Source organism: Rhinichthys klamathensis, unplaced genomic scaffold (genome assembly GCF_029890125.1).
Source record: "Rhinichthys klamathensis goyatoka isolate OS25496 unplaced genomic scaffold, OSU_Roscu_1.1 h1tg000372l_1, whole genome shotgun sequence".
NCBI lineage: Eukaryota > Metazoa > Chordata > Actinopteri > Cypriniformes > Leuciscidae > Rhinichthys > Rhinichthys klamathensis.
Window position 1 is genome coordinate 1,463,873 of NW_026606879.1, and position 17,045 is coordinate 1,480,917.

The window sequence follows — 17,045 nt, forward strand, 5'->3', positions numbered from 1 at the left end:
CCATACAACTATACAATTTGCAGAAAGAGAAAGCTGAAAACCATCAGAAGAGCAAAAACAAAAAGAATGATTAGATGGAGATAAATGACATGTTTAGCAGCATGCGGTAAGGAACATTATTCTGTTTATGATTTCATACACCTAGACCTATAATTACAAGACATTTCCAAGCAATAGCCTATTGACATCATATCCGGGAGATAAGTCAGTAAATTTGAGTAAAATCACAGGTTTCGCTTATCCCGTGTGAATGCGCCACAAGAAATTCAGATGTGGGGGGGGGGGTAATTTCTAAATCACACGTGGTCCCCAGATAATACTAATCCAATGCGAATAGGGCTATAGTTCATATTGTTTTGTTCTGGCGATTAAACCAAATGTTCTCATTACATATTACAATGATATTTATTGTGTTTTGAAACTGATTCTGTGGCAAAAAAATATGTACAGTTTTGAAAATGTACACATGTGAAAATAGTACCAAAGCAAATAAAAAAACTGAATAAAATCTGTAAGAACAAGTCAGAGAATTATGAAACTCACCTGCAACATTAAACTGTTGTGTTGTACTTTGAAATCCATACGAGAAGGAGCAACATCAAAAGTAATTCTCTCTCCTCTGTAATATGGGACCTACAATCCAAGAAGAGACAAGCTAATAAACTAAGACATTTGTGCTTTATCATTACAAATGATTTAACTTATAAAAAAAGGCAGCATGATATGGAAATAAATGTCACATTATTTTAATTTTAAAAAAGACAGGTGTTTAAATGTGTGCCAATAGTTCACAATTCACATTTCCAAAAACATTTCACAAGGAAATTAGTGACAATAAAAGTAAAAACAGCTTCTTACCACAGTGTATTCACCACTGGGAAGACAGGGAAAGGAGAAAGTGCCATCCTCACGAGACTGGGAGCTGCACAAATACACAAGGGAGGGGTCGCCGATTAAAGTCCCATCCACAGGAGCCACACTGCAGCCATTAATATCCTGGATAAATAACAAATTTGTTTAGGAAAAGTTTACCAGATAATAGATGATGATTCTGTGCACATTTGTGAAGACATTATCATATTATAGAATGACATATACGGTTGGCTTTTGAATCTAATAAAACCATTTACCTCCTGTGTTACACTGGCAGAGTAAAGGAGGAAACTGACTCCCTTCATGGGTTCACTATCACTCTGCACCTCTCCAGAGACATCATAGCCCTTTACCACAAGAGGAGCTGCGGCGGGGGCATTTTCATTCGACACAACCACAGTGGTTGAGCTCTGTGGGGAGGGGAGAGTAAACCAACAAGATTTCTTAGAACAATATAAAAAGCTGGATAAAATCTTAATTTTATCCAGTTAAATGATAAGAAAATCATAATTTTTGGCCCAAGTGATCGTGCAAAATGCATGGAAGGACTATCTCGGGCCTCTGTCATGGAATGTTAAGAGTCTAGTAAAAAAATGTGGGAGTCATATTTGACTCTGATCTTAAATTTTACAAGTCGAAAAAAATAATAATACAACAATCGCTAATTCAAAACCAGTTCTTTCTCTTACTGATCTTAAAAAAGTGATCCATGCCTCGTTTATTGTAATGCTTTATATCTAGGTATTTGTCGATCTTTATCATTACGTCTACAGCTTGTTCAAAATGCAGCAGCCAGGTTGCTAATAAATACAAGAAAGAGAGACCATATTCCTCCAGTCTTGGCCTCTCTTTGGTGGCCTGTCAAGCAGCGAATAGAATTCAAGGAGTTGATGTATGTTTTTAAAGCTCTTCACAGTTTGGCCCCAGTTTATATTTCAGAGCTGCTTCTCAAAATCCCTTAGATCGAATAATCAGCTGCTTTTGGATATTCCGCGGACTCGGTCAAAATGTAAGGGTGATCAAGCTTTTGCTGTTGCTGTCCCTAGGTTGTGGAATGGGATACCACTGTCCTTAAGGTCATCAACATCGATGTAAATGTTCAAGTTGCATTTAAAAACTGACTTGTTTTCAATAGCTTATACGGTACAATAGTAGCATATGTGGCTGTAGTTTTTGTAGTTTAGACTCTTCTGCTGTCTTTTACCTTCTTATTTGTATTTACCATCTTACTTTCTCTTTTATTATTCAGCACTTTGGTAAACCTTGCCATTTTTTTTAAAGTGCTTTATAAATAAATTTGATTTGATTTAGCGATAAACTCCAAGTACACAAAACTGCATTTATATTTAAATGAGATGCTTTGACATAAATGTAATGTATGAACAAACATAGTAGTATGAAATGTAGTGGCAGCTTTCTTTGCGTTTTGACCTATTTGTCATTGAGAACTATTTTGTCAACAAGCTAGTTTGTACTTTATACCTGCTCCAGGGTCCATGAGACATGAGAGGCGGTGATGTCATAATTTCCTGGAAGCACCTTGAGAAAAGAATACCTGTAAAACAAGCAAGATAGATAGGGTAACATGTTTTTGTCTATTTGTTAATGGAGTATTTGTACAGTAAAAATCAGAAAATTATTTTCCATTGAAAAGTTAAAGAGAGAACCTTGGGGTAAAATGACACCCCATGGCATAATGTTTGCCATGGGGTGTCATTTTACCTGGTGTTTTTATTGTTAAATTTAATAATTATTTTGTATGTCATGGATATATTATTTTTAAATAAAAATATTAAATGTTCTAGGGATTACGGGGTGTTGTCTTGGCTCAATTAGATGTTGAATTTAGTTTTTAGACAAAGCGGTGCAGAGCGGGACAATATTAAACCCATTGTGTCAGAAGAACTTTTTCAGGATCAGTGTCTAGTCAGACCATGGCTTACCGGTTTATGAGAAAAAATAAATAAAATAAAATAATAATAATCTACTCACTGGCCTCCAGCTTGGGTGAGGACACTCTGAAGAACATCATCTTCTCCTGCTTTTCTCAAACTTACTTCAACGCCAGCAGGCCCCAACAAATGCCCTTTACTCAAGACCTGAATGAGTGAAGAAAATGAGCTGATTTTTTATTTTTTACCTAACCAGAAACTGAATTACAAAGTCAGATGTACATAATTTCAATTTACAGTTCCCAGGACTGAAAACCCTGTAAAAACGAAGTTGATGTCTTGTTCTTTAGTGCAGATGTCAGTAATTCCATCCACATGTAGGTCCACAGTTGTTGGTTCTGCATACAGATAATGCATAACACAATACATCACAGGTGAATGGTAAACACAAGTTTCACCATGGATTGATAAAGATCAGATTTAAGATTATACATGAACTTGAATTATTGAAGATTGAATTATTCACGATTTTATCACATGAAATCATATCGATTTCTTACCAAAGCTCCATCCTGACGGTGGTTCTATCTTTAGAACAAAATCACCCTGTAAAAGATGGTAGTCCCGATTAGTGCAAACATTCACATAAGCTACGATCATGAACTTTGTGCTGCAGATTAATTTTCATACAGATAATTGTGATTAATGATTTAATTCTGGTTTGTTAATGTTTTGCTCAGTTTGTACAAAATTCTGCTGCTAGAATCCTTACTAGGACCAAGACAAAGGCTCGTATCACTCCTATCTTGGAGTCCTTACACTGGCTCCCTCTCAGGTTTCGTGTTGATTTTAAAATTGTCATGCTTACCTTGAAAGCTTTGTATGGTTTGGCTCCTCAATATTTGTCAGAGCTCTTAACCCCCAACATCTCATATATAATACATTCTTTTTTCTTGGAATCATATATATTAATAAAAAATATAATAAATAAATAGGCCCATATGATCAAATTGAATTCTGTGAAAATGTATAATATTTTATTTATATAATTTATATTATATAAAAATTATATTATTATATTCAGGGGTGCACATAACTTTTTTGGTCTGGTTCTCAATGGAGCACCTGGAGATGCTGCTTGGTACTCGCACTTTACGAGGCACACTTTTCCTACAAGCTGCCTAAATGTTAAATAACACTATTTGCTCACTGCAGAAATGAATGTTTTAATGTCTTTGTTAAAACAGTATTTTGTTATTTTTTATTAACATTAATGACATTGACAACATCAGGAATATTAGGCTGCTGTCACTTTAAGACCGCATGTACGGACAAAATATACTGACACACATCCATCCGGGTTCTTTCTCAGCTGTTCACTTAAGACATAACCGAGAGAATACTTGCCGAGACAGGTATTTTGACATAATTTTGTGTGTATGTGTCCGTTCAAGCGCAAGTAAACACGAAAGAGGAATCAATTCGGTGTTCGAGCGCTGTCTGAAATGCGCCTCTGTCTCTCTTTCTCTCTCTATTTTCACATTAAAACAATTTTAAACATGGAAGGAGAGGTGAAAATCGGGACTCGCGTGCTGTCATCTTCCATGTTTAAAATTGTTTTAATGTGAAAATTGGCCACAAACCTTCATTTTGTATGAAGGAACACTATCTTTGTGTTTTTCAACATGTAAATCACTGATGCTGGAAAGTGGAAACACTTCTGGATAAATTGAGAATCACGATATTTTTGTTTAAAATAAAGATCACGATTCGGAACAGACACCTAAACAAAACAACATGTAATTTACCAGAGGTTCTGACAAATGTTGCTGCAGTCTTTTTAAAATGTTTAAATGTTTAAATTAATGATTCAATTACTCACTCATAAATACTTCACTTTGTTTTTTGGATTAGCGTTTTTTTGAACGAACCTCTTGAAAAAATGAATCAATGACAATTACATTTTAAACAGTCACTTGACACCACCTGGTGGTGTACGATGTACAATCATTATTTTAAAGTCCCCCTGTGGTCAATAATTTTATCCCTTTAAAGGGGTCATATAATGGTACATGCACTTTTACAAGTTGATTGTACTGAAATGTGTGTTGGCAGTGCCTGTACACAACCATCATAAAATGATAAAAATCCATCCAGTGTTTTCTTTTTAATCTCCTTATATGTTTTCCCCTGTCTCAAATCAAGCCGTTCGACCGTGTGACGTCACACGGTCGGAAGCCCCTCCCACGATTGTTGATTGACAGCCGCGTTACAACACAGACCCGCCCTCGCTCGTGAACGACCTGTCAATCATAGTGCGCGCGAACCAGCGCGGTCATTGTTGATATGCTGGAGCACTGTCTATGAGCAGAATGGCGTCTAAGCGATTGTGGTGTTTTTTTCTTGGGTGTAATAACGAACACAGCAGTCATTTTAATGTTCCTAAATCCGAACCGCTGAAGACAGTGGCTGAGTTTTGTTTTCGAAGGGAATATTACCCACGAGCAACGTCAATGCTCTCATGTTTGCGCGAATCATTTCACACACCAGACTGCTTTATAAACGAGGATCAGTATAAAGCTGGTTTTGCTAAGAAGCTGCTCCTGAATAAAGGATCGGTACCAGATATTCGTGTTCCTGCTGAACCTCCAGAAGAACCGAAGTGAGTGTAACGTTTTATTAAACTTTATATTAATATTTATATTAATCTTTGCAAATCGCTAGCTGCACGCTTCACAATGAATGCGTCTAAGGTTTACACTCAGGGTACATTACGCATGTTTTCTATGTATGACGTTCTCAATATAATTCATAATCCCACGTTTATAATGAACAACGCGTTATGGTTATTGTGTTAAAAACGGTGTATGCACAGAACAGAGGGGCGGGGTGAGCAAAGCTCATTATCATTTAAAGTCATATGCACTGAAACGGCGTGCTGAAAACAGAGCTGTTTTTGACCAGGTAAAATAAGTGTTTTCTCATAATACTAATGAGAATTTTTAATTAAAGTATATTACAAACTTTTAATTTAGACCCTAAAGAATCATATTAGCTTGTACAAAAATGGCATTATATGACCCCTTTAAAACTAATCTTTGATCACCAAAATTACATATTTAAATGTTGTTTTTTCTTGAAAAAAAGCACATTGTCTTAAAGCACATTTAAAACACCACATAGACAAATAAACAACATTTAAAAGCTTGATTTTCACCACAGGGGGACTTTAAGCACCATGTTACTTTCAAACAGTGATTTACTCCCTTTTGATCGCTTCCGTAGACAAGACGTCAGTGTTTGTTTACATACGAACTATACACTTTTATCCCAGTTTTTCTGAGATAATATGAATATTTATAACGATACTGTGATGTTGAAAAGATATGAAGCTGTTTTATACCTATGACGGCTGCGCCAACACAGATTTGAATGTTCCAGTGTGATTTTGTCAAAGGTTTAATAGACACAGATGAATCGTTGTCATTTAGGAATAAGATTGCGTGGGTGTTTGAATGGAGATCGTGATCTTTTAACGATTAATCGTGCAGCTCTACTGGAAACTGCTTCTCTGATGGTGTGAATTAAGGTGAAGCTGCAGTTATAAGGATGAAATACTGCATTGTAAGAGCCTGGCAGGCGGTCCCTCAGCCTGCTCAACTCATGTTCCAGTTAAAAATAGACGGGCATGTCAAAAATGAATTTTGCCCCAATTTACACCATCAGAGAAGCTTGCAGCAATTTGCGAGTCCTATGACAATACGTGATTAGTTTAAACTCCACTGGGAAACTTTACCATTCTGCAGATTAGAGCTGCACAATATATTGAATTTCATGATGCATTACAAATTAACTCATAAGGGTTGCAATATGCATTGCAATTTGATTTTACTGCATCAATCCGGAAAGTTATGTAGATGAAAAGAGCAGAGAAACATCTAGAAATGCACTCGTTTTCTGGTATATATGTGGATTGAGCGGCAGCAGTGATGCATGTGTCAAGTAAAGAACCTGCAACTAACCCTAACATATGATATCTGGACTGTCAAGGGAAGATGGCCTGATGCTGTCATCTACTGTATTTTCAAGGTAGCAAGGTGTTTTCCTCCAGTGCACTTACATTTTCCTGTTATATTCTTATTTGAATAATGAATATAAAGTTATTATAAAGCATCTTTATAATACTATAATAAATATTTCCTTAAATATATATGAAAAATTATAAGTTAACTAAATATAATTTACTATGAGGGATCTACCTCTAAGTTTTTCTTTAATATTATTAATCATTTAGTTATGTAAAATAGTCTTGCTGCCAAATTAGCTTCTAAACATTTGACCTACAAATTTCTGCAGACAATGTATAGAATGCATTCATACATTTATGTTTGTTTTAATAGCCTTTAATGTGTGCATTGTTTAGAGAACACATAGATAGATAGGAAAAATGTTTTGTTAGTGAAGTACGGAAAATAAAATTAGGCCTTTATCTGATTAATTGATTTATCATAGAAATAATCTACACATGAATCTGATCATCAAAAGTGTTTTAGTTGCAACCATAAAGCCTACTTTTTAAAATGATTTTGAAACAATTATAAATAAGCAATATGAAGAAATATTTATGTAAATAGAAAACGCGGAAAAGAGATTAATAGTCAAATAAATTCAAGCTCCACTCTCCACATAATTTGCTTATATTGATGTTGTAGATGTTACTTTGCACAAGTATATAATGTAAAATAAGCATATTCTTTACTATTTTATTTCCATTAATGCTAGATGATACTTTTTAAAGAAGGTGATTTTACTTAGTTTTTTAAATAGAATGAACAGGAAACATGCATGTTGGACATGTCAGTTTTTTATGGCTTAAAATCTAGAAAGAAATAGTGGAATCACATGTTCCTCTATATTGTGTAGCCCTACTACAGGTGAGGCAATCTCAATGTTCAACAAAAAGATTAAGAATACAAGACTTTCTAAGAGTTACAGTACCTTGTCATAGAGGGGGACCATGAAGTAACCATTGATTGGTGCACAGTCAGTCTGATATTTCAGAGAGCCCTGCTTAGTGTACAACTTTATCTGTAAAGAACACATACATAGACATGGTTGGCGATAAACTCATTTTAAATTCATTTTACTTTTTACAATGCCATTGCATTTACATATCAATTTTCGTCAAAATAGTAATATACACTATCATACTTAATCTTAAAAAAATTAAACACTTGCTAATACTGAGAACAACATGGATTGCTTAACTACCTATATGCAGTTAATTCAGAGAGTTTCAGTGATTAACTTGATTAAGGCAAATCTAATTAACCGAGACGGATCTGTGATAATAATATTAAACATGCTTGAACAAATGCTGACATTGCTTGACAGTTAGGTAGCTGTCATGCAACCTGCCACATTCACGACAGACGGATCAACAGATTATGCAATCTACAACCTAATAGGCATTACTTCTTAGGAAAGCAGATGACATATAGATCTGAGAATCAGTTCAGTTCCGGAACTGCATGCGCTAGCTAGCCAGCTAACCATTCTTAACCCTAAATCTCAAGTCTTTCTTACCTCAATGACAGAGTAATTAATTTCCACGTCTGACTTGACAAAACCCCCACAGCCTACCAATATATCATCAGTACCATTCACAAATGTCAAATACAAAAAAGATAGAATAAGAATCACTAGCTCTTTAATTCCACCCATCGTGCAGCGCTGGTGTAGCGTACACTGACGTATGGTGAACATGGCTCAAATGAATTCAGCCAATCATTTTAATGGCAAATCATTTGAGCTTATTCCTATTGGTCAGTCACGACCGATGCCTATATTAATGGTTTTCATTGGCTGTTTCAGGAGAGGAACTCGAAAACCAGCATGGGTAGATATTATTCGTCAGAATAGGGTCCTTATCCTATGGTCCTTATCCCATGCATATCTCATAACTAATAAGGTGAATGGTTAATATCCTGATAAATGCTATCCTGCTTATTATTTGTAAAGGCAATTTCACAAATTTGCATATTTAACCAGTGAATATTTCAATAAAAAAATCACACATAAGTTTAGCATTTAATTCAATAATAAATATTCACATTCAAAATATTCTGTTTTTAGAAACCTTAAATGACCTTCACCTACCATTCGCTTGAAATAGCAGGAAAAACAGTCCCCTCAATCTCCCCATGCTGCTACAAACATCACCAGTAGGTGGTGCAATTGGGTGTTGATCACAGACTAGTATTTATAAAGACTTCGAGAAACAGAAAAAGAGGCCGACAGAGTTGGAATCGGTTTTGGAACGTCAGCGTTTGGTTGGGAAGAAAGTGAGGTTATTTATTTATTTATTTATTTTTTGGAGCATATTCCTCGGAATATATAGGCGGTGGAGCTCGACTGCTCCGTGAATGGATCAGAGGAAGGTAGGGGGGAGAGAATGGAGTATAACGAAGGGAGATATGATGAATGTGAGGTGGAAAAGAGGGGACGAAAGAAAAAGATAAAAGGAATAAAAGAGTAAGAAGTGATAAACATGATGAGTCTGAAAGTGATGAAGAAAGACAGGAGACTCTTTATAAAGAAGTTGAGAAATATGAGGTTGTAATACGATTTAATGAAAAGAGTCAGGCAATCATGAAGAAGGTTAGCCCGTTTGTGCTAACATCAACCCTGGCAAGTAAAATTGGGGACATTGAATTTGCAAAAATCCTTAATGATGGGAATTTATTTGTGAGGTGTGCTGATGCAGGACAAATGGATAAAGCTCTGAAAATGAAAGATATAGCGAAATGTAAGGTGGAAAACACAGGAAGGGTGGGAACAAGGAAAAAAGATGGAAAGATTGGAGTGATTACAGGTGTACCACTGAGTGTAACAATGGAGGAATTAAAGAAGAATATTAAGGGAGCAAAAATTGCGAGTGTACAAAGAATGAAAACAAAAAGAGATGGAGTGGTAAAGGACAGTGAAACGGTTTCAATAGATTTTGAAGAAGAGAGAGTGCCTAAGAAAGTATTTTTGGGGTTTATGAGCTATCCAGTGAGGATCTTTGTTCCTAAGCCAATAAGATGCTTTAATTGTCAAAGGTTTGGCCATACAGCAAACAACTGTAAAAGGCAGAAAAGATGTGCAAGATGTGGAGGGGACCATGACTATGGAATGTGTGGTGCAGGGATATCTCCAAAATGTTGCAATTGCGGAGGAGCCCATAATGTGGCTTTTAGTGGATGTGAAGTAATGAAAAGGGAGACAAATATCCAAAAGATAAGAGTGGAAAGGAAAATTACTTATGCAGAAGCTGTAAAAGTAACAAGAGAGAAGGAAAATAAGACTCACAAGGAAGTAGATTTGGTCACTCAAGAGCAACAACAAAGTAACCATGAAGGAATGTATGTGACAAAAATGGAACTAGTTACTTTTATAGCAGGTGTGATAAATTGTACAGCAGAAGTAAAATCCAAAAATGAAAAAATCCAGTTGGTGGTCAAAGCTGCAGTTAACCACTTAGGATTAGTAGGACTGACATGGGAAGAGGTGAGGGAAATCCTTACAAATCAGTCAAGTCAAGAAGTGTCATGTATTGGGTAATATTAATAATGGTTTTAATTTTACAGTGGAATGCTAGGAGTTTATTGGCCAATGGACAGGAGTTTAAACATTTTTTGAATGAGTTGGATGAAAAGCCAGATGTAGTGTGTGTGCAAGAAACCTGGTTGAAACCAAATTTAGATTTTAAATTACATGGATATACAGGAATAAGAAGAGATAGGAATACAGGAGAGGGAGGAGGGGGATGTGCCATATTCATAAAGACAGGAATTCCATATAGAATACTTGGGAAAGGTGAGGAACAGGAGTACATAGTGTTGGAGATGTGGGAAAGTGGAGGGGCAATTAGTATTATTAATTACTATAACCCATGTAAAAGATTGGAATTAGATAACCTACTAAGGATAGGAGGGCAAGATGGATCAAAAATAATCTGGTGTGCAGATTTTAATGCGCATAGTTCAATATGGGGAAGTATACATACAGATGCTAACGGCAAGGTAATTGAGGATTTGATGGATGAAAGAGAATTGGTCTGTTTGAATGATGGGAGAGGAACCAGAATCAATGTATCAACAGGGAAAGAGTCCGCTTTGGACATAACTTTAGTGTCTAATTCACTGGCTGGAAATAGTAATTGGGAAGTTTGGACATCTACTACAGTGGGGAGTGATCATTACCCTGTCTTTTGTTCAATAGGTCAAAGATTGGAAGTAGGTCCAGGAGAAATAATTCCTAAGTGGAAGTTTGGGAAAGCTGATTGGGATAAGTTTAAGAAATTGAGTGATGATTACATGATCAGGGTTGAGGTTTCAGGAAGTATAGATGAAGTTAACAACCAGATAACTACAGCTATTATAATGGCAGCAGAGGAAGCTATTCCTAAAGGAAGAAACAGGGAAAATAGAAAACTAGTGCCTTGATGGAATGAAGAGTGTTATCAGGCGGTAAGAGACAGAAACAAAGCTTTTAGATTACTTAAAAGAACTCATACAATGAATCATTTAATCCAGTACAAGAAAGCTCAGGCAGTGGTTAGAAGAACAATTCGACAAGCAAAGAGGACTAGTTGGAGAAATTTCTGTGATGAAATAGGAAGAACTACTCCGGTGGGAGAAGTCTGGAGAATGATTAAAAGGATGGGGGGAGACAGGAGACAGTGGGATTACCCAGTTATGTCATATGAAGAGGTAACAGCAGTTTCCAACAAAGAGAAAGCAGAAATTATGGCAAAATCATTTATAAAGGTACATAGTTCAAAAAATTTGGAAGAAGAAGGAAGAAGGAGAAGATTGATTACGTTTAATCAGCATATTCATACATTAAATAGGAAGGAAGATACCAAAAATGAATTAGACGAATCATTTACTTTGGCAGAGATGGTAAGAGCAATAACAACTGCAAAACCTTCATCTCCAGGGAAAGATCAAGTTTGTTATATCATGTTAAAACATTTGGGAGAAAAATCAAAGTTGAAGTTGCTTGAGGTATATAATAAAGTATGGAAGGAAGGAAAATTACCAAATGCCTGGAAAGAAGCGGTAGTGATTCCGATAAGAAAACCTGGTAAGGATCCGACAAAACCCACTAGTTACAGACCGATAGCTTTAACTTCTAATCTATGTAAAATTATGGAAAGGATGATAGTAGATAGACTGACCCATGCCATAGAAAAAAGAGGATTATTGGCTAGTTGTCAGAGTGGTTTTAGGAAGGGAAGAAGCACAATAGACTCTGTGGTAAGAATTGAGACGGAAATAAGAAAGGCACAAGCGAATAAAGAGACTTTAATAGCGGTATTTTTTGATATTGAAAAAGCGTACGACATGATGTGGAAGGAGGGGTTATTAATCAAAATGAATAAGATGGGTGTTGGAGGGAAAATATTTAACTGGGTAAAGGATTTTCTTTTTGGACGGAAAATACAAGTGAGGATAGGGACAGACATGTCAAATCAATACATAGTTGGAAATGGTACACCACAAGGGAGTGTGATAAGCCCATTACTCTTCATAATTATGATCAATGATATATTTGAAAAAGTTCCAGAAGACATTGGAAGGTCTTTGTTTGCAGATGACGGGGCGTTGTGGAAGAGAGGAAGGAATATAGATTATGTAGTCAGAAAAATACAGGAAGCAATTGATAAAGTTGTGGAGTGGGGTTTTGATTGGGGATTTAGATTTTCTGTAGAAAAGACGCAGTCTGTCTTTTTTACTAGGAAAAGAGTTCAGGAAGGCATAAAGTTAAGAATGTATGGAAGAGATTTAGAGAGGACTGGAACTTTTAAATTTTTAGGAGTAAGTTTGGATTCACGATTGACATTTGCAGATCATATCAGAAAAATGGAGGAAAAAGGGAAAAAAGTGATAAATGTGATGAGATGTCTGAGGGGAAGAGAATGGGGTGCAAGTAGATCATCATTGAAAAGAATATATGTGGCATTAATACGATCAGTGATAGATTATGTAAGTGTAGTAATTGGATCGGCAGCTAAGTCTCAGTTAAAAAAGTTAGATGTAATCCAGGCTCAGGCCCTGAGAATATGCTGTGGAGCGGTCAAAACAACTCCTGTAGCAGCCATTCAGGTAGAAATGGGAGAATTACCACTAGATTTAAGGAGGAAACAGTTAATGGCTAACTATTGGGCTGGTTTAAAAGGACATAATAATTCACATATCACTAAGGCAGTATTGCAGGAAAGCTGGGAGTATGGGAAAAATTTAAAGGAAAATTTTGGACGGATTGGAAATGAAATAGCCAAGGAACTACAAGTGTATAATTTGAGGATGAGTCCCACGATAGTTTATCCAGAGATTTCGCCATGGAAGATAGTTTGGCCAGAGGTAGACTGGTTTGTGTTACAGGAAAAAAGGAAGGCTCAGGAGGAAATTAATTTAGAAAGACTGTTCAATAATCGGTTGTTGGAAAAATATAATACATATATACAGATTTATACTGATGGAGCTAAGAATCCAGAGACGGAAGCAACAGGATTAGGGGTGGTGATACCAGATAAAGGAACAGGAATCAATAGGAGAACATCTAATCAATTAGGGGTTTATACAGTGGAAATTTTGGCTATATTAATTGCATTACGATGGGTAGAAAGGACGGCACAGGAAAAAGTATTGTTATGCTCAGATTCATCAGCAGTTTTAACAAGTCTTCGGTCATTCAAATCCAAAAGTCGTCAAGATATTCTGTGGGAAGTACTTCAGTCAGTAACAAGAATAGTCAACCAAGGTGGACAAGTAACGTTTATATGGGTACCAGGACATGTAGGGATAAGGGGGAATGAAATGGCTGATCAATTAGCAAAAAGGGCATTAACAAAAGGAAATATAGAAATGCAAGTTAGTATTAGTAAAGCAGAAGTTAAAAGTGTGATATGGGAGAAAATAAATCAAAAGTGGCAAGAAATGTGGGATAGAGAGAGGACAGGGAGACACTTATATCAAATTCAAAGGGAAGTTAAAGAAACAAGGGTTGGAAGTGGAAATAGGAGAGAAGAAATTGTGATCTCTAGGTTAAGAATGGGACATTGTTTATTAAATAAAACGCTTAAGTTAATAGGGAAACATAATACTGGATTGTGTGAAGGATGCCAGGAAGAGGAGTCTGTAGAGTATATAATTTTGAGATGTAGTAGGTATGGAGCACAGAGAGAGATGATGAGGAATAAGCTGAGGGAGATGGGAGTTCAGAACATCACATTAAAAGGGTTATTGAGTAGTGATAGGGTTCAGACTAGAATTCTTATGACTTTCTTAAGAGAAATAGGGGTTTTTAATAGAATATAAATAAAGGTAGTATGGATGAGGGTTAAAGTATAAATTTTGATGTTGTAATTATGGTGGTAATAATAATTGTTGTTATTACTATTACAATTATTAACATGCAGAATGAATGGGAGGAGGTGTGTGTGTGTGAGTGGGAGAGGGGGATTTAGTCTGTAAACCTATTTTCTGTTCCACACTCCGGAGCAGAAGGTGGCGGAAATGCACCAATAAGTTGGATGCCAACCGCCGTAAAATAACAACAAGAAGAAGAAGAAGAAAAAGAGGCCGTCAACAAATGACTTTGAAAATATGGACCAAGCGGTGTGTATGAGACATTTGTAGATTGTTGTGATCATCTCAGCTGATTCTTTGAACACACAAAGTCATTTTCAGTCACAAAAATTATTACAATAAGGTTTCATTTGTTAACATGAGTTAATGTATACTAACATGAAATAACCATGATCTACACGTTTGTTACTGTATAAAAATACAGCTGTTTAATGTTTGTTCATGTTAGTTCACACAGTGCATTAACTAATGTTAACAAATAAAATTTTTACAATTTTTGATTTTACGTATTAGTAAATGCTGAAATTAACATTAACAAAGATTAATAAAAAGTGCAGTTTATTATTAGTTCATGTTAACTAATGTAGTTAACTGATGTTCACACGGCTCTGTGGAATACTTGATTTTGATGGGTCAATCGCGCCATTCAGCGGTGTTATTCCCAGATAAAATAAAATATTTCAACTCAAATCGATAATTCGTGTCTAATTATTTACTTTTGTGGCAAGTACCCGTGTAATAATGTACATCCAGCCGGTTGTTCTCTCAAAATAAAAACTCAGCGTGATGAGCCTGCCTTCCATCAGCCTGAAGGGGGTAACAACCGGCTGGATTATCCCAAACCTTATTTTAAAGTGTTACCAAATTTTTTTTTAAATTTGAAAACAGATATTATAAAGCACGGGTTACCTGCCAGTTCTTAAGACTCCATTGTATAGTTCTAGAGGATTTTGAGGTTAAAGCCCAGACCCTGTATGTAGATTTCAAGTCACAGAGATACCCCAAAGCAAAAGTTTGTACTTTACATGAACACTGAACAGTAGAAAAAAAAGAGAAATAAGAGCTTCTCACATAGGAGGATTATTAAGAGGAATTGGCACATTATTCAAAGTGATTCTCAGTTACTAAATGTATTTAACAATCAAACACTTTGTATTTTTTCTAGAAGTTCTAGCTTGAGGGATAAACTTGTTCATGCAGATACTTATTTACCCAGTGGGCATTTGATGTCAATTTAACATCAATATGACATCAAACATTGGTCAAAATGACGTCACGAAATAGGTCAAAAATGAAAGTCATATTGACGTCAAAGTGTCAACGTCAATTTGATGTCAAGATTTTGACCTTTGCTGATGTCAATTTGATGTTTGATGTCATGCTTTGTTGGCATTTGATGTCAATTCTACATCTATTTGACGTCAGGATGTTATGATGTTGATGTCATTTTAATGCTATTTTGATATCATTCAATATCAAGCTTCGATATCAAGTCAACATAAATGTGACATCAAACAGTGTCTGGAGCAGTGTTAAAGTTAATGAGCTAATTAAGTGATTAATTGAGTGAATGATGATTGACCATTATTGAAGACACCTGATGTTAACAAGCAGAATCACCAAAGGAGAAAATCACAATTTGAAGTCACCATTTTGGTGATCAACTCTTTGCTTTAGTTGGGCTCTTGACCCTAAAGTTTTTAACTTTACATTTTGTTTGGCTGCTGAAACTGAGTGGTCAACAGCCAGATGAACAAAGAGTAAAGGTGATCTGATGGTATTGATTATGTTTTGACATGAATCTCAAGGGGGCTTTTACACTGGGCTCGTTTGCTGCGGTCCGAGCGCGTCCCCCCCCCCGCAGCGTTGGTTTTGGTTTCACACTCAACTTGATTCTATCGAACCCTGGTGCGTTTGCGTGCATATTACGTCATCGTAAACGTGCACGGCGCATGATAGAAAACAGACCGCGGGTCAATGTTGTGTTTTTTTATTAATTCGCTGCTATTATGCGCAGTTGAGTGACCAATACAGGTTTACTGTGCGTGTGTCACATAAGGTGGCCTTCTGCTGCTTGCAAACGGACTCTTTTGAGGAGACAGTGGATTTCCAAATTTGGTGCCCTGATTTCACGCGCAATGCACGAATACTGCAGGCTCACTCTCGCTCGTATTCAAGGTAAATCATCAACACTATCATCCCTTAAGCCCCGTTCACACTACAAGCGACTTTGTCGCTGCATGTCGCCAGTGGCTGGCGATGAGGTCGCTAGTGGGAGTTCCCACTACTGGTTGCCTTTATGAATGACATCCAATGATGTGGAGAAGGATCATACGCGCTCCGCTCCTATTGGTTGTCGCTCCCGAAAGTCGCTCCTCATTTGCATAAAGTTAAACAGATCTCAACTTTGTCGCGTCGCCAGACACGCCCCATCCGGTCGCCAACGGTCGCTGTCGCGCGTGTCGCCGGAAATCGCCAGCTCCCCATTGAAATGAATGGTATCGCGTCGCTTGGTCGCGTGTAGTGTGAACGGGGCTTTACAAGTGTTTTATTTAAATGAATACATCACAATAAGCTAAAACGCATGTGTAGGTCATGAAACCCTGCACAACTGGCTGAATGATGCCTGACCCCAGGACAGGGTTATGCCTTCCGCTGCTAATTGAATTCAGCTTATTGTCCCTAGTTGGTAATCTACAAAGAAAAGGACAATGTTTGTTGTAATGTGAGCACTGAAGTAAGCAACGTCTGCTCGTGCTTGTCTACCTTTTAATTCACATGTACATAGCACTTTTCGGACTATGCTGTTGTAAGGCCTGCCCAATCGGTCCAAAGACAGTTTCCGATAAGCAGGTAAGGT

At 36.6% G+C, this 17,045-nt stretch overlaps 1 protein-coding gene across 1 annotated transcript in view; it reads right to left on the reverse strand.

The window, feature by feature from the left end:
* nomo (nodal modulator) overlaps window positions 1-8,531 on the reverse strand; it is a 36,827-nt gene extending 28,296 nt beyond the window's left edge. Inside the window, exons 1-9 of the mRNA XM_056233555.1 lie at window positions 8,352-8,531; window positions 7,764-7,853; window positions 3,326-3,371; window positions 3,063-3,163; window positions 2,866-2,972; window positions 2,356-2,428; window positions 1,131-1,283; window positions 859-996; window positions 544-633 (exon numbers count right to left, since the gene is read on the reverse strand). Coding sequence (XP_056089530.1) covers window positions 544-633; window positions 859-996; window positions 1,131-1,283; window positions 2,356-2,428; window positions 2,866-2,972; window positions 3,063-3,163; window positions 3,326-3,371; window positions 7,764-7,853; window positions 8,352-8,531 — 978 coding nt within the window. The remainder of the gene's footprint in view (window positions 1-543; window positions 634-858; window positions 997-1,130; window positions 1,284-2,355; window positions 2,429-2,865; window positions 2,973-3,062; window positions 3,164-3,325; window positions 3,372-7,763; window positions 7,854-8,351) is intronic.
* Between the last annotated feature and the right edge of the window lie 8,514 nt (window positions 8,532-17,045).